Genomic DNA, 25,272 nt, shown 5'->3' on the forward strand with positions numbered 1-25,272 from the left:
AACACCTTTAAACCCAAATGTCTGCAAGGATGGTGAAAACCCTTGGTAAACAAATAAGTAAATCAGCAGATGAACTACATACCGTGTAACTGTCACAGGACCTGTGGATCTGTCAGCCAATATGAGGCACGCCACATGTACCCGGAAAAAAAAAAATGGTAGGGCAGAAGGGAGGGAGGGGAGAAGGACACAAATACAAAGCACTTAAATGTGTTTCTTTTGGACCCTAGGGTGTATCCCTGCTGGGGAGGAGCATACAGCAAACCACACCCCACCTTCTACCCCAAAAATTCCACAGTCTGATGTCTAAACACAGTATCCAAAAGTACAGGCCTAACCAAATGGCCTAAACAAAAGCCGTGTCCAAAGTGAGGAAGGAGACAGGATGGGCAGCACTGCTAACTCCTTACACTTCTTTCTTTGACAAAACAGTAAGAGCTTAAGAATTAAGTTCTAAATTTAACTTGCCATTTTTAGATTATTTTAAATTCTTTCACACAATGTCCAAACCTGGCCCTTTTATAGCTTTTAAAAATAAAATTATTATTTTACTTTTTGTGCATGCGTCTTTTGCCTGTCAGGTATGTCTATGCACATAGCTATGGCCACAGAGGCGAGAAGAGGGGCCAGGCACCTAGAACTGGAATTGCCATGTGGGGTGCTGAGAATCGAACCTGGGTCCTCTGGAAGAGGTGATCTTAACCATCAATGCCTCTCTCTAGTCCCCATTTTTTTCTTTTTGTTTTTAAAAATAATTTATAGATTTCTATCAAAGTCACTAGTATGGTATAGAGTCTACACACATTCTGCTGCTGGTTCTAGAATAGTCCTTGAAGCCAGTGTCCACGGGACTAGAAAAGTAGCCCAGGGGCAGAGCACGCACCTAACAAGGCTGCAGGCTGTTCCCAGCACATGGGAAAACAGTAGCTTCCGAGGCCAGTAGTACATAGCCAAAAGTCTAGACCGGAGCTCTCAGCAGAACTTCAAGTATCGCCTTACACATCTGCTTCCTGCCCCAGGCCCGGAAGCCTCTTGAGTCTCCTCTGACTCCTATCACAGGCAAGCTACCATCATGACTTCTCACCACCTTGACAAGCTAGCACACCATCTCCCCGTTTGGCCGTATGAAGTTGCCTCAGGATCATACTAAAATTCACTATATTTTTGTTGTGTTTGGGTTGGGAGGCTGCGATAAGGGGGCTGAGTTTGGGGTCAGCCTGTTCTAGATAAGGAAGCACTGCCTTCATTTGCTTTTGATTAGGATTTTTGACTTTTTTTTTTTTTTTAAAGAGTTCCATGTATCCAAGGCTGGCCTCAAACTTGAAAGAGATGCAAAGAGGACCTCGAACTCCTGATCCTCTCGTCTCTGCCTCCAGTTGGTCATTACAGGCATCTACTGCTACACCCTTTTTCTGGAGGGGGGCAGTTTCAAGACAGGGTTTCTCAGTGTAGCTTCGGAGCCTGTCTTGGCACTCTCTCTGTAGAGCAGGCTGGCCTCGAACTCAGAGAGATCCGGTGTGCACCACCACTGCCTGGCATACTACACCCATTTTTATGCAGTACTGGGGAACAAACACAGGCTTCAACTACAAGCACTCTACTAGCTGACACTGACTTTAAATTAAAAAAAAATAATAAATTCTGAGCATGTATGTACCAAAGCTAAAAAACAAATCTATGCATTTAAGTACTTTCTATCAGGAGCATAAACAATTGTGAACACACTCCAATCTGAACCACTTACTGATGCCAGCAAACACTACCCAGCTTCCAGGTTCCTCCTGCCTGTTGAGAGGTCCAACTTCAACAATACACAGGCCTTGGGCGCCCTCTAGTGTCTCATTCATCACCACACGTTTAATACCAACTTGACCATTTTCAGAGAAGAAAGAAATGTTTCTTACTGGTTTCTTCTTTTCCACCATTACATAATAGTTGCTTGGCTATGCATCAAAGCCATCTCAATGCCCAAGCATCAACTTTCTTACCCACTGGCCGTGCTGAAGCCCAGAGAAGGAAAGAGGAGAGATGTCCAAGAAGTCAAAAACAGTTTTAAACAAGTTTAATGAAGTTTATAGAATTCTTTAAAATTCAGATTTTGTGCTCTAGTATTAGAGAGATGAATGACTCCTGGCTCCCCACTACTTGAGGTTAAAAAAAATCATAATCACTCATGTTTAAGAAAAAATAATCAGGACATGGCCACATGCCTGCCTAAAAACCCAGTGCCATGGAGGACAGAGACAGAATCAGCAGGGCTTCCAGGTTGAGTGACAGACCCTGCCTCAAGTGATAAGGCAGACAGTGGTAGAACACTCAGTGTCCTCCTCTGGCCTCCACACCCATGTACACAGACACACGCCCCTCCATACAACCACACCCACACACGCACGCACACCCCTCCACACACCCATCCATACATCCACACATGTACAGACACACTTCCCTCCACACACCCACACCCACACATGCCCACACACTCAAAGACACACACAGACACACTCCCCTCCACACACCCACACACGCTCACACACCCAAAGACACAGACACACTTCCCTCTACACACCCACACATATATGGACACACGCCCCTACACACACCCACACATGCACAGACACACTCCCTCCACACACCTTCACCCATACATACACAGACACACACAGACACACTTCCCTCCACACACCCATCCATACATCCACACACGTATAGACACACACAGACACATGCCTCTACACACACCCACACACACAGGACAATGTGCTGTTTTCTGTTTCTGGTCTTGATCCAAGCTTTGCTGTAGTCATTTTCCTGGGATTTACTGAAAGTGAGCGATCAGTGGGCTTAAATGTGAGGTGTAAGCAAGTGACATCCCGTGACCAGGAATGCACACTTTGGGGCTTCACACACTTGACCTCAAATTCCAATCGCAATATCTCCTAGCTCTGCTGAATCGGCTCACTCATCTGGAAAAAGGCTAATGCTTTATAGTTTGAAGATTTAAAAATACATTAAGTCATTATTATTTCAAACTGTAGCTTTTCATTATAAGAACCCATGGTAGTCTGGGCCAGATTGTCAAACCTCACAGACACAAATCTTCAAGTTCCTTCAAATAACCTTCAACCTTGAACTGCTCATAAGATTTCTGTATTTTACTTCAAATTTAATTTTCTTAATATATAAATGTTGTTTCTCTCTTAGCCCTTCTAGAAAGATGGAATTAGTGCAGACGGTAAGATTATGCCAGTAATAGGACTCAAGACTTTTCAAGCTCTAGTGTTCAATGGCCATACTTGGCATTTATCTGATGGAAGGATCCTCTTTGCAAAACAAATTATATATTTTATATGTAATTTCAGAAAATAGTTGTTCATGAATATGTGTGTGGGCATGTGTCTATATATTTCATGGCTGTGTGTGTGTGTGTATTGTGTGTATTCATCCCTTCCACAGGAGCAACCTTAACTAGAAATGAAGATAAGGGTATCTATCTGTAGAAGACTCAAGAACACCAGAAAGTATATTAAGAAAAAGAAGACAAAAACTGACTGCACTGGATATGGAGAAGAGCAGGCTGGTGGGAACTAGAGACGTGCCGGAGAAGTGCATGAGAACACCACCACTCTTCACCGTCGCCCTTGGTTTATTGTGCATGTGTCTGTGTGCACTGAGTACCGTGGCACATGTGTGGAGGCCGGAAGGCAGCTCAGGGAGCCTGCTCTCCTTCCACCATGGGGGTCCCGGGAATCAGCTCAGGCTGCCAGGCCTCATCAGCTGGGACATGTGGCAGGCCTAGGCATTTCTGGAGCTTTAAGGTGAGAACACAATTTGTCCCAGGAATAGGAAAGAAAACAGCAGCTGGCTTCTGTGAACAGGACCTCACAACGCAGACAGTAAAGGACTAAAGTTATTTTTTCTACATTAATTTTACTGAATTGTTCTGTTTAAAAATATTTACTGAAGAGATTGTGGAAAGTGTAGGCTAAAATCCAAGCTGCAGCACAGTGACGTCAAGATCTTACACTAAAGGATTAACTGAATGATTTATCCTTCATTCTTCACAGGTCTCTAGTAGTTACTGTAATGCAAATGCAATTAAAGTGACTCATCCTATAAACCTGTGTAATTAAAGGGGAAATTTTATTGTCATTTGTTTAATATTCCCATTAATAAGAATGTCTTAGTACACGTTTACTGAATAAGAAAGCAATGGACAAATTCCAAGGACAAACAGGGATTTTCTTTTCTTTTCCCATGAAGCCAACATTATGGAATTTAAACAGATGTTCTATTTGGTCATAGTTAATAAAATGAATTCTGGAGGATTAAAATCGGGCTCAGTGTGTTTGCACTCGATTATCACTGGAAGACAACTTCGTGTTAAGTTTGCAAAGGCTGCTGGCCATTCTGCACTGGACAATCACTGGGCTGGAGATCAGTGAGTGCCTACAGCTCTCCTTCTCCAACAAAGCCAGACTAACAAAAATAATTTTTCTAAGGGTTAAGAAAATTGAAATCTTGGAAAGTATGCCCCACTTGGAATTTCAGTGCCTGGCAAGTGTGCAGGTCACAATGCAGCGTATCATTGGGAGAGCCATTGCCTGGCTGTCTCCAGCCCTGATTAGAGCTGCCTTGCCCTTCAGAGATGAACGTGGTGTCTGGTAGCATGGGAACGAAACAGAACAGATCTTAATGGAAGGAGGAAACCAACACAAACTATTGAACGCCACTGTGTAGACTCTCTGTGCTAGAGAATCAGCATGCAAAGAGAGAAAAGGCAAGAGAAACGCTGATGGAGGAAATGATAATCTGTCTATGTGTTACTCTCATTGGTAATAAAGAAACTGCCTTGGCTTTTTGATAGGGCAGGATTTAGATAGGTGGAGTAGACAAAACAGAATGCTGGGAAGAAGGGAAGTTAGGCAATCGCCTTGCCTCTCCTCTCTGGGTCAGACACGATGAAGCTCCAGCCCAAGATGGACGTACACTAGAATCTTCCTGGTAAGACACCACCTCGTGGTGCTACACAGATTATTAGGTATGGGTTAGTCAAGATGTGAGAGTTAGCCAAGAAGAGCCCAGATATAATGGGCCAGGCAGTGTTTAAAAGAATACAATTTGTGTGTTGTTATTTCGGGGCATATGCTAGCCAGGCAACCAGGAGCCGGGCGGCAGGAAGTGGCCCACCGCCCCTCACTACAAGACGCAGACTATCTATAAAAAATAAAATTAAAAAAAGAAAACAGAAAAAAAAAAGCCACTGGAAATAGGATGGAGAAACCAAAGGTGAAGCAAAGAGGCAAATCAAAGACACAATGTCAAAGACACATACTGCAGCACACAACTAAAAAGACACAACATCCAAGACACACTGCAGCACACAGCTAAGAAGAAAAGCAGCTGGGAAGCAGTGGCCAGCCCTAACGGCGGCACGTGGTGAAGTTCAGGAGCAGCTGCTTCACATCATTCCTCCTAAGAGGACACAGAAGAGCCAGGGCTCACTCAGAAAGTCTCTTGGGCTGAAGACGCACCTCAGCCTACAGCCTGCTTGCCAACCAAGTCAAGCCCTGGGAACAACCCTAGCAAAGCAGAAGGCTTTCTTTGATGGATCATTGTGCTGGCTAATACTCTGTCAACAGCGATACAAACTGCAGTCACCCAAGAAGAGGGACCTCAACTGAGAAAACGCCTCCACCCGATTGGTTATGAGCAAACCTGTGCTGTGTTTTCTTAACTGATAGTTGATGTGGGAGAACCCTGCTCATTTTGAATGTGGCCACCCCTAGGCAGGTGGTCCCGGCTGTAGAAGAAAGCAGGTTCAGTAAGCCATGGGGAGCGAGCCAGTAGCAGCATTCCTTCATGGGTTCTGCTTCTGTTTCTGTTTGAGTGAGTTCCCTCAATGATGGACCCACATGGAAATGTCAAATAAACCCTTTTCTCCCCAAGTTGCTCTTGGTCAGAATTTTTTTTTATCGTAGCAATAGAAAGCAAACTAAGATGTGTTCTTATTTGAAAAATGCAAACTAGCTTTTTATAGTAAATTAGCAACGTAACTTTTAAAAATCACGATTTTTCCTGACCTTATGTTAATGATTTTAGGGTAACTCTACTCCACACTATGTTTACAATGATAAAACTCCTCTCGCAGATATTTGGATGAAGCATCTTGACCCTAGTCCTGGACCCCTCACTCCAACACCTCCTATCATGAACCACAGTTACACATTCAAATGTAGACAGAACCAAGTGGCTTCAAGTCAGCTTTAATCTGGGTGTCTGTAGGCTGTTCTAGTGTCCATCTTACCTAAGAGTTCAGTAGGACGGAATGCAAAGCTCCTGGCAAAGCAGGGAAAACTGGGGATCGGAAACAGCACTTGCCAACTGCAGAAACTTAGCTGGGGCAGAGCTGTACCCTACGTGTAGGTATCTTCTTATTGTAAAAAGCTTTTTTCTAGCTTTGGTTTTCTTTGAAGACAGGTCTTGCTTTGTCCCTCATACAAGCCTTGAACTAGTCATCCCCCTGCCTCCAACTTTAAAGACTTGATTATCAAGAATACAAACTTAGATCATGTTTCTTGAGTTTCTATTAGGTAAGAGGCATAAAAAAACGAGATTTACATATACCCTCTGAATTAATTCTCCAAAGAATGGTGATTGATTCAAGTAACCCCTTAAACAAAAGAATTCTAACACACATATTAATGCATTCAGTCTTACTTAAAATTAAAACATCATTTTCAGCTCACAGACCACTAGCACCACCAGTAAGTCCGAGGACAGGGGAGCTTCAGAATTCTCAGCAAAAATACAGGCTGGTACTTCCACAAACTCAACTTTCTATTATCTGTCAAAATTACACATTTATATGTCTTGGCATGTAACCTACAAAAAACCTGGCAGCACACGTGTACAAGATGGCACATAAACAGCATTACATCTTGGGGTGCATCTGTAATGGCAACCAATGAGGGGCTGGCTAAGTAAATAAAAGCTCATTTGTACAATCAAGCACCATGCAATCATAAAGAATAAAATGATCCAATTTGGCTAGCAAATACCATCAGCATGAGATGGAGCCCGAAGGATGAAATGAATGGCCCTAGAAAGCACTCAAGAGACTGTAACAACATGATGAATTTGGGGGAAGACTCCGAGAGAGCAAACAACAGAACCAGAAAGGAAATTCTAAGAACAACCCATAGACATCCCTAAGGGGATACTTGTTTCCTGACAGGAATAACAAGAGTGACTGAGTCTGTAAAGCAAGGCCATCTCCTCTGGGGTGAACTAGTCAATGACTTCTACACCTCAGTTTGGGCTCTTGAATTTACAGAACAGGCTACACTATCCATTTGATGTGTGTCGTGGGAGGGGGTATCTTTATCTACCTCCAAACTACTGAGTGGCCACACTCCTCTACAAGAAGCCAGGAGTTACTCATTATTAAGATGGTAATATCTACAACCAAGATGGCACCAACAGCATCATCCCTTCAGATTCAAGCAGCAAAAGCCATAAACTGGAATTTTCTCCTCTAGGACACAAAGTCAGGCTCTTTCTGGGGCATCTCCCAAGTCTTCCCCTCCAGTCTTCTAGCAATCATGCAGCTGAGATGAGAGGTTCAATTTATCCTCCTTGCAACACTCCACCTTATCAGTGCTCTCTGAAAGCATCCTTCCTTGGCCTGAGGTTCATCTGGGAAACAGGGAATCTTGGATTCTACTTAGACATGTAACACACACACTCCTTTCCTGTCCTAGTTCAGGCTATCACATCTACTTACCTCTTTGACTACTTCTAACTGCAAGCCTTCAAGAATCATGGCTCAGCCAGGCAGTGGTGGCGCACGCCTTTAATCCCAGCACTCGGGAGGCAGAGGCAGGCGGATCTCTGTGAGTTCGAGGCCAGCCTGGTCTACAAGAGCTAGTTCCAGGACGGGAACCAAAAAAAAAGCTACGGAGAAACCCTGTCTCAAAAAATTAAAAAAAAAAAAAAAAAAAAAAAGAATCATGACTCATTTTGTGTCAGTGTGTACATGTATGTACCCTTACATGCACATGTATGCAAGTGTGTATGCATATGTGTATGTGTGAGCATGTGCAGGTCAGAGTTCAACACCAACCAGGTGTCTTCTTCAATCACTTTCCCCCTCATTTTTGGAACACAGTCTCTCACCAAACCTGAAATGGTCAGTTCCGCTAGGCTGGGTGACCAGTGAACATGAGAGATCTGGCTACCTCTGCTTCTCCAACCCTGGGACTATAGGCAATTGCCAATACAACCCTTTTTGATGTCGGTACTGGGGTCCTCTCTCGTGTGGCAGATACTTTACCAGCTGAACTACCTCCCCAGCTCTAAGGCTTGCTTTTATTATAAATGTGACAAATGTGGGTATACCCGGATGGGCGCCCTCTGAACTCTCGGCTGGATCACTCCAGCCCTTAACTGCATGGTAAATAAAGAAGACTTCCCTGTGTGCTTCCCCAACCAGACAGAACTATCTGCACTGTGTTAAGTAGAATCTGTAGATAAAGTCATCAGCTGAACTTAACTCACTTTAAGCTCTTTTAAAACAGATTGTTTTTCTCTGCTTTCTTTCCCCACCTAAGTCCCTCTAATTCACACTCAACAGCATGAGGCTAATTTGTATAAAACCTTCATGTTAATGGACCTAAAATCATCTTGACTACACCCACAAACCTCCCCACCTCCATCTTACTGTAGTAACCCCAATGCACCAAGATGCTCAGCCGTATCTAAGTTGGTCAAGTTCATGAGAAAGAAGAGAAAAGGTGAGGTAAATAGTCTAATCTGTTGATCTTGCTTAGACTCAGTGCAAAATTCGCAGAAACTTAACTAGTTCAGGAGAAGAAGAGGCAAGGTATACAATCTCTACAAAGACCAAACCCAACACTGTGTGACAGTGCTCACAAGGCCCAGAGAATGCAGATCTTGCTTCTAAGGCATGGAGCTGAACTTCAAGCCCCTCTTAAAGGCAGTAGCTTGTGAGGTAAACTATTTTAAAGAAAAAAATGCACAATGAGCAAATTGCATACATGTCCTGGTGGTTCTCACTAACGTTTCTGTGTGTTTTTTATTGAAACAATCAAATGGGCTCTAGACAGAGAGATTTTATGTTACTGTCAGGCTAATGCAAGGCTTGGAACTCTTCATAATGCAAACTGTTGTTTACAGCAGACATCCCTTCTGATTTGTCTCACCTGGAGAAGCTGCATTTCATTCCGCAGTAATTCCCTCTCATCCCAGCTGAGGCCGTGGACAGAGCAACACCTCAGCTGAAATCAGCTCTGAAGGAGCCTTGATGAGCACGCACAAAGCACAAGACCCCAATCAAACTGCCAACAAATCTCTGCCACTCTGAGTAAACAAAGTCATCTCAGTAAGGTCACACGATTCACGAGGATTGCAGCCAAAAAATTAATTACTAGCACGACATACGTCAAAACAAATTTCTGAGAGGATGGAACAACAGTTGTGAGCATGTGTTTTATCTCTTTGTATGCAAAACTAGCGCTCTCTGGAATGGAAATATATTCATTTATTCAGCCCTTTTCAGAAAAATTTTTAAAAATGTTGATTACTCTTTCCTCCGCTCTTTCCTGCACGCAGGTGTAAGATGAGCAAAGAACACAGGTATCGTGAGTCAGAAAGGAAGGGCAGAAGGAGACTCATTCGGGTGATATTTCTCAGACAATAGCAACAAATGCACAACACTACGAATGAGGAACATTCTGTTTGCCAAAAAGGGAGCTGTCAGGCTCCACAACAAGGCACAGTGCAGGTCGGTCGTTACCTCCTGAAAACCAAAGGCCCAGGCCAGACTACACAGAGCCTGTAAGCCACAGGGAGTGCAAAACAAGAGTTTTCAAAAGATGACCAATATTCTCCTAACTCCCACATTATTTACATTAGAAATACTTTTGCAAGTTAAAGTGTTTCAGCCGCAGGACTCCAAGAAGAGGAGGAAACATCAGCCAGTTCTTCCCTCTGTCATGGAAAACTGTGTCCCAGACTAAAACCGTTTCTCACACCTCACTGCGTAAAGTTCAAACAGCCTCCCTGCTGGAAGGCAAAGATTACAGCATGTTGTCTACAGTATCTAGTGACGTCACTACTGAGGGCCAAGTACAGCATGTGAGTTAGAAGGCACAAGGCGAAAGCGCTGGACTTCTCTCCAGAAAATGCCCGACCCACTGCATTTCACACCCACCGGGGAATCAAAAGCTACCTCCCTGTGGTGGGCTTCTTACATAGCCGATCTTGCCATGGTAGTCCTTACTATTTCAGCTAGCAGACCCTTAGCCTGCTGGAATGATAGAGACACCACCCACCCGGCAAACCATCACGAGCGTTCTTCTACATGGAAGAACCAAGGTGCAGCTAAGCAGTTCCTGGGTGACGTCATTCTCCTCCTGACTCTTAAGAAGCATAGGGTCAGCAATCAAAGCCGACCCCTGCTTTGGGACTTCAGGAGTAGTAGTAACTGCGTTACCTCTCTCAGAACTGTGCTTTTATAGCCTCGGTACAGTCCTTGGATCCCCTGAAACAAACAAAAGCCAAGTGATCAGAAAACTGAAGACCATTCTAGAAAGAGACCTGCCTGCTCCAAAATTTGAGTTCTAAGACATTGCTTAGCCATAGTTTTCTGAAGTTAAACATAATAAACTGGTTTAAAGCACACAAGCCTGCAGTTAGCTCCCCTGAAGTTGACATCTCTAATAACGAAACAATATATATGTATTAAGTAACAGTGTTTATCTTTTGAAAACATTTACATTGTATACATTTCCAAAAGTCAGTCCATCATTCTTTAATGTAAGATAAGGACTTATTTCAGAAATTGGTCAATAATCTCTCAAAACCTATTACAGATAAGCCTAGTGTTATGTGCTCAGTACACACAGAGTCCAGTGAGCAGTCCATAGGACTGACCTCATTCCTACAGCTGGTAACAGACCAGAAAGATGAGGGATTTGGTGGCACACACCTGTCGTTCCAGCACTCAGGAGGATGAGGAAGAAGACTGAATACCAGCCAGTGTCACACAGGAAGTCCCCATCTCCAAAACAAAGATAAAGAATAACTTTTTCTTTAAACCTAAACTAAGATTAGCTCACATAATTTAAGGAAAGCAGAAAAAAAAAAGAGAGACACACATGATGGCAGAAGCCACAGCCCAGGTAGCAACAATGAATAACCCCAGGAGTTCAAGGCCAACCTGAGCAACACAGCAAGACTTTGACTCATACACCAAAGCAAACTAGAACAGAGGCTTCCGCTAAACTGATCAAGGACAACAGAAATGTTGTGTCAGACATGTGCCCAGGGAGGGCAGCTCTGACCACTGCCAACACTGATCAGAAAGAGAAAGAACATTGACTTACTTAATTGTTCATTTAAGGGTCTCATGATGCAGCCCTGATTGGCCTGGAACCCCCTGTGTAAGCCAGGCTGGCTTCAAAACTTAGGAAGCTCACCTGCCTCAGCCTCCAGAGTGCTGGGATTAAAGGCATGTGCCCCCATGCCAGAGGAGAAATGACAATTTCATGTAACATTATGATGCTGGCAATGATTACCAGCCCACTATTATATTAAATACTACTTCTCTCCCATGGGCCCTCTAATTCTGTAGCAATGTTCTGATGGAGTATCTTAGTTCCTTCACATGATTAATCTGTCTGATTCCAACAACTGAGACAGATTACATTCAGAGCATATGCAGCAGTGGTACTTGCAGCACAAATAATAACCCAGAGACAGATACTGGGGCTCAACACGAAGATGAGAGAAGCAAAGCAGCCAAGCCACTAGAGAGCTCTTACCTCTATGAAATAATCTTCAGACCGAAAAAGAGCAAGTTCCTGTCTCATCCTGTCTTATATTCCTCTCTAGTGCTGGGATTAAAGGCATGCACCACCACAGCTCGTCCTCTATGGCTAACTAGTGTGGCTGCTTGGATTAAAGGTGTGTGCCACCACTGCCTGGCCTGTACGGCTGACTACTGTGGCTGTTTTGCATTCTGGTCTTCAGGCAAGCTTTACTCATTAAAATATAAATGAAATATCACTACAAGTACTCAATACATGACTGCTTTAAAATTTTAAAAAAGTGAAAATAAAAATTCAAAAAGACAATCTCAGCAAAAAAGTTACTGTAGTTAGACATTAAGGCCATCCTAACATTTCTCAAGGCCCCTGCAACGAGGTCACAGTGTTCTCACTAAAATCGCCCTCATCAGAGAAAGAGGGGGTCTAAAAGCAGCCTTACCTCTTCATTTAATATAGCAGAAAAGATCTGCAAGGTTGTTGAAGAAGCGGACACCTGCGCCCTCTGTTTAACCACTTCAGAAGGAACTCGAATCAAGCAGGCAACCTAAAACATACAGATTTAATTATATCTGAAAAGGATGTTGCTGTTGCAAAAACTGACATCTTTTTATGTGCAAAACTAATAATGCAAATATCATCTTAAGGTTTAATATGAGGTGTCAAAAAGATTTTTATTAACCTAAAATTCTTGAACCTTCAAGGACACACAGAGTCATCAGTGACAAAACCCTCCTCTGAATGAGATCTACTCACCTTGGACACCAAGCTCCACACATACATACACACCACTCAGTGGCAGGAAGAAAATTCCATTCTCATGGATCCCCAACTCGTAGAACAGTATGTCACACTTAAGCAACTTTTCAAGCCTGTTTCACCAAGGAATATATACCTTTGCTTGACTAGAAGTAACATACCAGGAGAGGCAAGACTGTCTGTAAGCTGGCAGCCCTGTCCCTCCCACCTCCCACCAGTCTCCAACTCTCAAGCCAGCCTGGCACCTAGGCCTTCCCACCACACAACTGAGGACCAGCACCAGCATTCCAGCAGACACTGGTCCCAACTAGGCACACTCACACCTAGCTAAGTCAACAAGCAATTCTTAAATTGTCTTCGGTGACAAGAAGAGGATTCCACATTGTGAAGGCTGGCGGCCTACTTTCAGAAACAGAGACTAAAGTGGAAACCAGAAAGTAGGAGAGGGGATGGACAGTCAGTCACGGGGGAGATAAAAGGATGGTTAAACAGTTTCTGTGTTGAAGCCCCGACACAGCAGTATTCCAGAGAGATAATGCTTGGGTTGGTGCCCAGTGTTTTACATTTGCTTGAGGACACTAAATTTCAGCTTTTAGAATATGAATATATACTTATATGTAAGAGATCGCAAGAAATGCAGATAATATTTCTTCAGTGACACATGTAGCTACACTAGGTGGTACAGATCTATAATGTCAGCCTTCTGGGATGCTGGGAGAGGAGAATCCAAAGTTCAAGGCCTCCCCGGACAACTTAGCAAGATTGGTATCAAAAATTAAAGTAACAGGGCTGAGGACACGGGCAGGTGCACAGACATTATCTAGCACGTATGAAGCCCTGGGTTCAGTCCCTAGTACCGCAAGATAAACTATGTTGCAAATAGATCTGCTCTCATTATGCGGCCCAGACTGGTCTTCAACCCAGAGTCCTCTTACCTCAACCTCTGAAATGTTAGGATTACAGGCACACATGTACTAATAGGGCTGGCCAAAGCTTATTTTTTTTTCATTTAAAATATAGTATTTTTATTAATTCTTTAAGAATTTCATGTATGTACACATTATATCTTTGAGAATTTCATACATGTATACAATGAAATATGATTATCTATCCCAGCATCATCCCCTCCCAAGCTTGTGTCCTGTCCTCTTATTTATTTATTTATTTTTTTGGTTTTTCGAGACAGGGTTTCTCTGTGGCTTTGGACCTCTTTTATTTTTTAAATAACCCAGAAGTCTAGTTAGTGCTGCCTATATGTGTATAAGTATAGAGCTATATCCACTGAATAATTGGACCTAATCAGAGGCCATACTCCTGAAACAATTGACTCTCCCACTGTCCCTCCCTCCCTCCCTCCCTCGGCATCCATCAACTCTCTGAAGCTTCTCAGTGAGCACAGGGGCTGGTGAGTCCCCTCCACTCCAGGCTGGAATGCTGACCTTGTGGAGGTCTTGGGAAGGCAGCCACAGATTCTGTAAGCCTTGTCTAAAAGATACTGTTTGCCCCTTGCCTTCTTGATTTCTGCCTCTTAAAATCTTCCTGCCCACTCCGGCATGACATTTTCTGAGCCCTGGGAGGGGATATGGTAGAGATGCCCCATATAAAGTGAGCATGCCACAGCATTTTGACCAGCTGGGAGTTTCTTTGTTAACTGCTTCTCTGAACAGAGTTATCTTTGATACTATGCTACACTAATAATGTGGTCTCACGCAGAAAAGAAGGGTTGATCTCCAGCACCTCTCGCTTACCAACACACTTGAGGAGAAAAAACACTCCTCTTCTGGGGAGGACCATCCTCCCAGTCGGCCTCCCTTTGCACTGGTAGCTCCAACAGTGTGATGTGGCCACCTCCTTTGTTAGCGAGGCTCAGGACACAGATGTCTAGCAAAAGACAGGACCATTACATCCAACTGAGTGTGTATTCTGTTACCAAGGTAACAGCAAGACAGAAGATAACAAACCATGGGAAAAATGGTACCATATATGAAGACATAGAGGCTATGGAAGGGTGGTCAGGAGCCCTGGCCAGTTCCAACAATCATGGGACCATCCATGAACCAAATGACATGAGCAGAGGGCTTCAGACCGCCACTGGGATACTCCGAGCAACCTCTGACGCATTCCCCTGACCTCCCTCAGCTCACTCTGTTCCTAACTGCTGAACTTTTATCTCCTGACTAATGAATAAACATACATATTTATACAATTGTATGTATACCCGTGTGACTTTCCTTAACTGTTCTGAAGCAGAAGTTTTATGGTATCCATTAGATTCTACTGTCTATGTGTTGTGTGTGGTATGGCAAGTATGTAGTGTGTGTGCTCATGAGAGCAAGCACATGTCACCATGGGTGCCCATGCAGAGGCCAGAGGACAGTGGGTATCTTCTCTACTCTTTCACCTGGTTTCTCTCGTAAACTTTTCTCACTGAACCTGAAGTCCACTGACTGAGTCAGGCATCCAGACAGGAATGCTCCCGTCTCAACCAGCCACCAACATTAGAGTGACTGGCACTTACAGCAGTATATGGCTTTTACGTGGGTGTTAGGGATTTGAACTCAGGTCCTCTAGCTTTCACAGGAATTATTCTTGGCCACTAAGCAATCCCTCCAGGCCTCTTCTTCTATAATTTTTCTTTAGTTCCCATTACTATACCTCCTCTATCACAAAAAGGTCCTTCATTGTTCTTACTTCCTAAATAAAACTATGACATTTTGCACTTACTCCATGTGTGTGTGTGTGTGTGCGTGCTCACAGTGTGTGTACAGCTACACAAGCACTTGTTTGTAGCAGGCTTTCTTGGACTCCAGCCTACAAATCAAGACATGGAGACTTATTATTAGCTATGAATGCTCATAACTTAATTTACCTTGTTTCTCTTTATCTATGTTTTGCCTCTGGGCTTTTTACCTTTCTTTCATTCTGTAGGTCCTATTCCATGTCTGCCTGGCTGGCCGGCCCAGGGTGTCTCCCTTTTTCTCCCTCCTCTCTTTTCATTCTCTAGGGCCTGGATACCGCCTCCTATTTATTCTCTCTGCCCTCCAGCCCTGTTATCCCTCTACTGCCTAGCTATTGGCCATTCAGATTTTTATTAAACCAATCAGGTGCCTTAGGCAGGCATAGCAACCCATATTTACATCATTAAACAAATGCAGCATAAACAAATGTATCGCATCCTTACATGGCTAAAGTAATGCTCACACACCTGTGTGCATGTGCATGTGAGGCCTAAGGCCAACACCTGGTACCTTCCTCAAATGCTTACCACCTTGATATTTTGAGACAGGGTCTCTCATGGAACCTGAAGCTTGCCAGTTCAGGTAGGCTGGCCAGTGAGTGCCAGGAATCTTCCCATCACTGTCTCCCAATAACGGGGTTATAGGCACATATAGCTTATGTCTGGCTGCTACATGGGTGCTAGGATTTGAACTCATATCATGTTGCAGTCACAGCAAGCACTCTTACCCACTAAGCCACCTCCCCAGTCCTACACTATAAATTTAAAAAATTTCTACTGAGTCATAAGCACCTTGAGATTGAGAAAAATATATATCAACCTCACTAACCAACAGAAGAAAAAGAAATCTCTATTATAGATAACATTTTTGTATTATTGTATGTAGAAAGAAAATTAAACTACCAAAAAGGAAAAAGAACACCAAAAATTATACATTTCCACACAAATACCTTTACTGATATTCCCTTATTTTTCAATTATCTTTATGAAATACCCATACATATTTTGATTAAAAGACTAGAAAAAATACAGTAGGATTACAGGTATTTTTTTCTGCTTATCCGTATTTTCTAACTTCTTTGCAACCACCATGTATAAGTTCCATGGACCAAAGACTTTACGTGAGGAGAAATAAAATGAAGGAGCCAAATTAAAATAACCTTGTAGATGCAAGACTAACACGACTTTGACAACGATGTCTGTTTTTAAGTTGGCAATGGTCTACAACAGAGTGGAGCAGACAGCATCCCAGAGGCTCGGAATTACATACAAATCATTTCTCTGGGTAAGAGCGTGAGCTTTCAGAAACCCACTGAAAACTGAGATGCAAAATGAAGTCCACTGACACCAATAGAAACCTAAAGGCAAGCTCCCAACATCTACAGCTCACCAAAGAATGAAAGCACATAAATAAATGAAAGAGGAAAGAAAGAAAGGGGCACACTAATGCTTTGAGCTTTCCAATTCAGGAGGTCAACAATGAAATATGACCCCAATATGTCAGGAAAATAGGAGCTGTCCACTTCTGAGGTTCAGCATAAATATTTATGGAACTTCATGCTTCATAACCCTTCATGCTCTTAGATTACATTTTTATTTCTTAAAAACACAGAAACAGAAGAAAAAATTGGAAAAGGATCTCAGATGGAAAAGTCTCAGCCTTTGCCTGGTACAAAGGCCCCAGCATGGAGTCTGACTTCTGTGGTGTGGCAGTTCAGGCCCAAGTCAGTCTCTCTCCTCCTGCTCTCCCCATGCCTTCCGCTTGGTTTTCTGGATTTTCTCCAGTGTGATTGTGAGGAACAGCAGAGCACTGCACAGGAACAAAGCATGCCTGAGTGCTGCAGCTCTGTGACAGGAAATGCAAGCAACCCTGCCCCCAGGTCTCCTGGAACTGCTCTGGGGCACACACGCGGGATGGAGCCAGGACACAGGGACGGTGGCATCTTCATCAGACCTGAGAACACTTCGCAGGTTGAAGTTCTATCAACATGGCTTTACATACAGAAAACAAATGGAGCTGCACTTCTAAAAAACAAGGGAAGAAAGGGGATGGGGAGGAGTCAAGAGTGAAGACCAGTATAGCCTAAAGGAGAGGAGACAGACAGACAAAGAGAGAGAAATACATGTGCACCCATCTTTTATCATCCTTAAAAAAGAAAACAGAATGCTGGGCTCATTAGAATTAATACAGAAAAATGACAAAACTTAGGTTTAAATTTTGGTTAAATACTATGCAGTTACCACAAGTTTTCTTTCTTGGAAATAAACTACTCTCAAAGTGAACTTACTGCTGCAGGGGCATCCAAACCACTTATTAACTACAACACAAAACTGAAAAACTATAAGCCATAAATGTATGAAAGTGAATTAATTACTGTGATTGTTAGCATCACAGTAAGAAACCGAATGAGGATTGGTGGGTGAGATGGCTCAACAAGCAAAGGGGCTTGCTGCCGAGCCTGGTGTCCTGAGTGTCACCACACCATGGACGAGAGAACTGAACCGCTAAGTTGTCTTCTGACCTCCACATGCACACCATGGCATGTGTGAGTATGCCTGCTCACAAGCACGTACACATACACACAGGGGCATGTGTGAGTATGCATGCTCACATGCATGTACACATATGGGCATGTGTGAGTATGCCTGCTCACAAGCACGCATGCTCACATGCATGTACACATATGGGCATGTGTGAGTATGTATATTCACACACATGTACACACGAGGGCATGTATGAGTATGCATGCTCACACGCATATACACACCCAAGGGCATGTGTGAGTATGCATGCTCACAAGCATGTACACACACATATACACACGAGATGTTGGGGGATGATGGCTCTTCCCTGCCACAGCCAGGTTCCACACTGTCAACATATCACCTGCCAGAGTTTCACAGTTTCCCTCTGCCCTCTCACTGTGCACACATCTTCAAAGTTCCACACAGTCATCATCTTCATTAAAAGTTTGCCATGCTTACAAGCACTCAAGGGACTCAGCGAATTTTAAATTAGTAAGCTCATATTTTAAATGGCAACTCTATAATACATTCAACAGAAACCTAAAAATATGTCGAATAGAGCAAACCAGAGACTGATTATATCTGAAGAAAAATCAGTGTTGGGCTTTATAGAACAAACTCAGGGCAGATGCTCCAAAGAGCATCAGGGAAACAGTGTAACAATAAAGACTTTCGAAAAGCAGTTTACTTGCATTTTATGTTACTTTCTTTTTCTAGCTCCCTAAATTCTCTTTAGAAAACAGACATATTAACAGCTAACATATTTTTCTATGCCACCATTTAAAATTAAGAAAACCTCTATAACTCCGTAGTTCATTTATGCATCAAGCCTGCCATCTTCTGGTTACATATGGAACGACATCTACTGGTGAACAAGCAATATGGAAATCCTACCATTATCTCTTATATTGAGACAGTTTCCAAACCTTTCTTCCTTTTTAAGTGGTTCTCCTTACTTACAAAACCACCCTATAAGCACCACAAGAAAAAATTAAATCTCTTCAGGTACTGGGCTGTCTTGAGAGAACCAACACTGCCCCTAGTAGTAGACTGCAGATTAAGTGAACAGTCTTTTCAACAGAAATCATTGTACTGACACCTGCAGGCCCTGGTAGTAAACATCGTTACACAAGGCAAAGACCTCCCTCTTCTATACTCTCCACCACTGTAGAAGGAATAGTACAATCTTCACACCATAGCAGTGGGCATGACTCAAAAAGGATTGGAAGCCCCAAGCACGAGTCTGTAGATTACTCTTAACAAAGAAACCAGCAGATAGGACACACTATAATACTAGCTGTCATTTCTATAACACACCATCACACAATGATAAATGTACTTTAGGAAGGGACCTCCTCAGCTAAAGCATATATATGCCAGGCAGCATGCTTTCTGTAGCACACAGTGTCACCTGCATTCCCTGGCTTGTGGCTCCTCTTTCCACCGTTAAGTTGTCAGTTTGGAAATCAGGTCTCCTGGGTCCAGCTGTTTCCCTTCCCCCTTGGTGGAGGATGCTTGGGATTATGCTGAGCCCACCTGATGATCTAGGAAATCCTAGCTCTCAATATCCCTAATCTTATCTGCCCAGTCTCTTTTGCAAAGTAACATTCTCAGGTTTCATGAATCAGGAGTGGGGGCATGATGGTCTCTAAAATAGAAACAGTAAGTTCTAGAACACGGCATTCTTATTTTTTATTTATATATTTATTAAAGATTTCTGCCTCCTCCCTGCCACCGCCTCCCATTTCCCTCCCCCTCCCCCAATCAAGTTCCCTTCCCTCGTCAGCCCGAAGAGCAATCAGGGTTCCCTGCCCTGTGGGAAGTCCAAGGACCACCCACCTCCATCCAGGTCTAGTAAGGTGAGCATCCAAACTGCCTAGGCTCCCACCAAGCCAGTACGTGCAGTAGGATCAAAAACCCAGTGCCATTGTTCTTGAGTTCTCAGCAGTCCTCATTGTCCGCTATGTTGTTCAGCGAGTCTGGTTTTATCCCATGCTCTTTCAGACCCAGGCCAGCTGGCCTTGGTGAGTTCCCGATAGAATATCCCCATTGTCTCAGTGTGTGCATGCACCCCTCGCGGTCCTGAGTTCCTTGCTCGTGCTCTCTCTCCTTCTGCTCCTGATTTGGACCTTGAGATTTCTGTCCAGTGCTCCAATGTGGGTCTCTGCCTCTGTCTCCTTTCATCGCCTGATGAAGGTTAATATTCAGGAGGATGCCTATATGTTTTTCTTTGGGTTCACCTTCTTATTTAGTTTCTCTAGGATCACAAATTCTAGGCTCAATGTCCTTTATTTATGGCTAGAAACCAAATATGAGTGAGTACATCCCATGTTCCTCTTTTTGGGTCTGGCTTACCTCACTCAGGATAGTGTTTTCTATTTAAAGCAAAGGACACTGTCACCAAGACAAAAAGGGAACCCACTGACTGGGAGAAGATCTTCACCAACCCTGCAACTGACAAAGGTCTGATCTCCAAAATATATAAAGAACTCAAGAAACTAGACCGTAAAAGGCTAATCAATCCAATTATAAGATGGGGCACTGAGCTGAACAGAGAATTCTCAACAGAAGAAGTTCAAATGGCCAAAAGACACTTAAGGTCATGCTCAACCTCCTTAGCGATCAGGGAAATGCAAATCAAGACAACTTTAAGATACCATCTTACACCTGTCAGAATGGCTAAAATAAAAAACACCAATGATAGCCTTTGCTGGAGAGGTTGTGGAGAAAGGGGTACTCTCATCCATTGCTGGTGGGAATGTAAACTTGTGCAACCACTTTGGAAAGCAGTGTGGCGGTTTCTCAGGAAATTCGGGATCAACCTACCCCTGGACCCAGCAATACCACTCTTGGGAATATACCCAAGAGATGCCCTATCATACCACAAAAGTATATGCTCAACTATGTTCATAGCAGCATTGTTTGTAATAGCCAGAACCTGGAAACAACCTAGATGCCCTTCAATGGAAGAATGGATGAAGAGAGTATGGAATATATACATATTAGAGTACTACTCAGCAGTAAAAAACAATGACTTCTTGAATTTTACATGCAAATGGATGGAAATAGAAAACACTATCCTGAGTGAGGCATTCTTATTTTAAGAAACAAAATCATCTGCATTTTTTGCCTCAACTTTTTAAAATTTTTATTTAATACGCATGTACTATATTTACATAATTCCTCTCCTCCTGCCACTCCCCAACTCTATCTCAAATTCAGGGCTTCTTTGTTTTAGGTGTTTGCTAGTTTGTTTGTGTGTGTGTGTGTGTGTGTGTGTGTTGAGAACTAACCCATTAGGAGGTGCATCCCTGAAAAACACTAATTCTCCCTCTCTCCAGTCATTAGTTGCCTGTTGTTCTCTGCCTAGAAGTGGAAATCCATGAGATTTTTCCCCATCCATGTTCCCATGTTAGCATGTTAACTGGTTTAGGCAGTCATACTACTAAGATTTTTGGTGTGGGAGGTCCTTCTGTCTAAGTGTTGCTTTTATTGGTTAATGAATAAAGAAACTGGCTTGGCCTGATAGGGTAGAAAAGAGCTAAGTGGGGAAAACTAAACAGAATGCTGGGAGAAAGGAGGTGGAGTCAGAGAGAAGCCATGTAGACCCACCAGAGGCAGATGGAACTTTACCCGGTAAGCCACTGACACATGGCAATACAAAGATTAATAAAATGGGTTAAATTAATATGTAAGAGTTAGCCAATAAGAAGCTAGAGTTAATGGGTCAAGCAGTGATTTAATTAATACAATTTCTGTATGATTATTTCGGGGGTAAGTGTGAGCCCATATTTCATATAAAATAATTAACAGGCAGACTCATTGGCCACTAGACAGCTGCAATCCTGCCAAACAAACAAGTCAGCCAACTAACAAAGGCCAGGATGTACTGCTCCTTCTCCTTTGTTAAAAATGTAGATCGCCTGGGGAGAGGTGTTTTCCAAAGCTGGTGACTAAGTTGCAGGTGTTTCCCTAGTCCCGTGTTCCACAGAAAGAGAATATTAATGAGTATCCACCTTGGTTTACCTGGGGGATAAAAGGTGTTTTGTATAATAAACACCGGTAGTTCTTCAGGATGGAGAAAGCCTGAGATGCCCTTCTGTTATGACTGTGTGAACTGTGTCTCATTATTTTCTCGTGCCTCTGTACTGGTCCAGTTAGGGAAAATAGTTTTCTATGTTGGGGCCAACAGGCACTGACAGGTAAGTGGCCAGGAACAAACAAGCAACCTCCTTCCTACAGATTTCATGGGTGGAGCTTCCTGTCATGTCTAGAAGACACAACTTCACTGCAGACTTTATGGTCCTCTGGCTCTTACGCTCTTTCCACCCCATCTTCCAATATGTTCTCCTGGGCATAATAGCTGTGTTGTGATTATCAACTGGGACTGGGCATTCCAGTCCGTTGTCCTCTGCATTTTGACCAGCTGTCTGTTTCTGAAATGGTATATGCTTAGAAAAAAGAAGCAGCTGCAGCAGCCTCATGATGAGGGGCTGGAGCTACACCACCCATGGGTTTGAGGATAAGAAGTCAGAGTGGAGACAGGAATTACACAGGTCAGAGAGTGGCAGTAGTAAGTTCTCTTCTAAGATCTACAACTTCGCCAGCCTTGGGCAGTTGCGTTTCCAGAACCAGGCTTGGGTTACTGCCTGTTGACTGGGCCTCAAGCTCAATTAGACAGCTGTTGGCTACAGCCACCATTAGGAATAGCTTGTCATGCTGGTCACTGTTGCAGTTCACGTGCATCACAGCTGTGCAGGACTATTGATTACTTTCTTCCCTTGGTAGCCGGGATGTCACCTTCTGGTACTATGGTACTCAAAGAGGAGACTTTTGGGTAAGGTCTAGCCCGATTCCTCTAAGTCTTGTGTCCCAAGTGCACGGTGTCTTTAGCAACTGTCTTACCTTCAACTTCTGGGTGGCAAACAAGGGCAACAGCAATAGCCTACATTGTTGGGGAGTTGTTTGGCCTCTCCTAACCAACAATGCAAAAGAAGGTTTCTCATAAACTGGTAATGGAGTTTTTGTTACACAGGCTATGGTTCTTGTAGGAATTATTGTCCTCCAAATGGCATAACTGCACTTAAACTACACACACACACATACACACACAAAATGTATAATTTTAGGTAAATATAGATTAATAAGATTCCCTATGGTCTTTTCAAAGATGTTTGATGTTATTCTTTCGCTCCTTCCTAGGGTCCTAGGTCATTTTTATTGGAGAACATTTCTACAGGACTGGTGGATGGGGGGTGGGGCACTATCTTGACCTCTTATACTGTTTATTTTTAAGGAAACCTGGGCATCTGGATGTCTTTGGTTCTATGTCTGATGTGGACACACAGATCGGGCCCCACCTCTAGCTGTGAGTCTGGGCTTGGTATGGGAATTGGGCAAGGTGCAGGTGGGCTAGAGTCAGGCAGACTCACCAGGCTGAGCCCAAGACAGGCTGTGCAAGCTGTGCTGTCTCTGTTGGTTGAATACAGCACAAGCAGGATACGGTCAGATGGACACCTGATCTGATGCTTACTCCCCAAGTCCTGTACTTTCTCATCTCCACGTCTGTCATTTTTATACATAACATAAAACAGCAAATCTCGGAGAGGTGCTCCTGGCAATACACAGAAACACTGCCTCGTTAATCAGCCTCCACAGTGTTTTATTGTCCACACACAGCTAAGAAATCTTCAGCAAGTCACTCGACTTTTTTAAGTTTAATTTCTCTGTATTCTTGTATCAAAACTGCAAAAATGTGTCACACAGCAATTTATATGGCCTGGAACCAGAAACAACATTTATTGTGCTCTGCAAGATGCAAGGCTGAGTGCTGTGTAAAACTGCTGCAACAGGGAGTGAGGCAGCATGCAAGCCTGTCTGTCCAGGTGGACAGAGCAGCAGCTCCACGGAACAAACAGTGCAGGAGTGGGAGTACGTGCATGGCACACACAAGAAAGAGGTGTGAGTGTGTGGGAAAGTCACAGTTCTGACTCCCATCTATAATCTGAAAATAGATGATCCACATCACAAGTCCCTAAAATAGTCCCTGGCCATTCAGTAAGTGAATCAAACCATTTATTTTATATGCTCTTCAGAAATGGGACTACCAGTTCTCATTCTGCTTCGTAGCATCTGTCATGGTACTAGCTATATGGAGATACTGGAAATCACACAGCCACAGAGCAAGGCAAACTAGTGACCAAGGCATTTAATTCATTATCTTTCCAAGAACTATATTCTAACCAATCAGAAGGGTAGCAGATGCCAAATTTTGGTAGACATTAGGGAGAAAAGTTAGCTTTAGAAGCTAGTATTGTCTTAAAAATGAGTTTGTCTCTGACAAAACTCGAGCTCACACAAAAGTACCTAAACCTAACTTCCTTTAATGCTGCTGTCCTTAGAGAGAAGGACTCAGTTTTCCTATGCACAAGACAATGGCAATGACTAACCACATTACACTCTCACAGTTCCAAACAGTTCCTTCAATTTCATCACAATGTATGAACATCATGTTGTTACTATAAAGCTCAACTTAATTGTCTTCCATAAACTGATACTGTTCCAAAGCCCAAAGTTAAATTAACACAGCTTCCCTTCCTTCTTGTATTCTAACAGCATAATCAACAAAAGATGCTGTCAGGCCACAAATTAGTGCCATCTGAACTAAGCCTGCACACCGTATTAGGAAAGGGAGAATTGACAAGATGCAAAACCTGCAAGGGTCAGAAGGGACATGGGCAAGAAGCCTCCATCAGATCCCTCACAGTCCTCAGCATTCATGCCCCATAAGTGAATAACCACAGGTTACATCACTCCGTGTAGGTGATGCCAAATCAGGGTGACTGAGCCCTGACTGTCCCCTACCTCCTCTTCTTCCTGGACATGAGGTGCCTCGGACAACTAAAAAGATCGGGGTGGTGTGTACTGCATGGAATCAATCACTAAGCTCTGTTGGAGAATTCTCCAGCAGGCACTCAACACACATCAGCCAACAGACACACTATTGTTTTTTACAGAAGTCTTCTGTAAAACACCCCTTTCTCTGCTGATTCCACGTTAGCCTCTCTGGAGTTCACTGTCTTCCTCCATAGTGGCCCCTCTGGCCCCAGCGACCTCTGGTTTACCATGCTCTCTTTACCCAGACAATGATCTGGAAGGAACAGCTAGGATCACCATTGTCACTCTTCTGTACAGATGGCAAAGAATGAAAGGCAAGCGCCTTACCAGACCTGGCAGACTCTCTCGCCTGCTGTCCCTCCTCACCTAGATGGCCCCTTCACACCACACTCCAACCATCAGGAACTTGCAAGTGCATGGCAAGAGCTCTCCAAGACTTTCTTGTTTCTACTCAACAAACTTGATGGAGGAGTTACTTTCATTTAATAAAGAAACTGCCTTGGCCCA

The 25,272-nt window shown here is 43.4% G+C and overlaps 1 protein-coding gene across 1 annotated transcript in view; it reads right to left on the reverse strand.

Annotated features, from left to right (window-relative positions):
- The window catches only part of Slc25a26 (solute carrier family 25 member 26), a 129,010-nt gene that overhangs the window by 73,507 nt on the left and 30,231 nt on the right, over nt 1–25,272 (reverse strand). The window contains exons 4-5 of the mRNA XM_057764890.1: nt 12,289–12,393; nt 10,514–10,561 (exon numbers count right to left, since the gene is read on the reverse strand). Coding sequence (XP_057620873.1) covers nt 10,514–10,561; nt 12,289–12,393 — 153 coding nt within the window. The remainder of the gene's footprint in view (nt 1–10,513; nt 10,562–12,288; nt 12,394–25,272) is intronic.

This window comes from Chionomys nivalis, chromosome 1 (assembly GCF_950005125.1).
Source record: "Chionomys nivalis chromosome 1, mChiNiv1.1, whole genome shotgun sequence".
NCBI lineage: Eukaryota > Metazoa > Chordata > Mammalia > Rodentia > Cricetidae > Chionomys > Chionomys nivalis.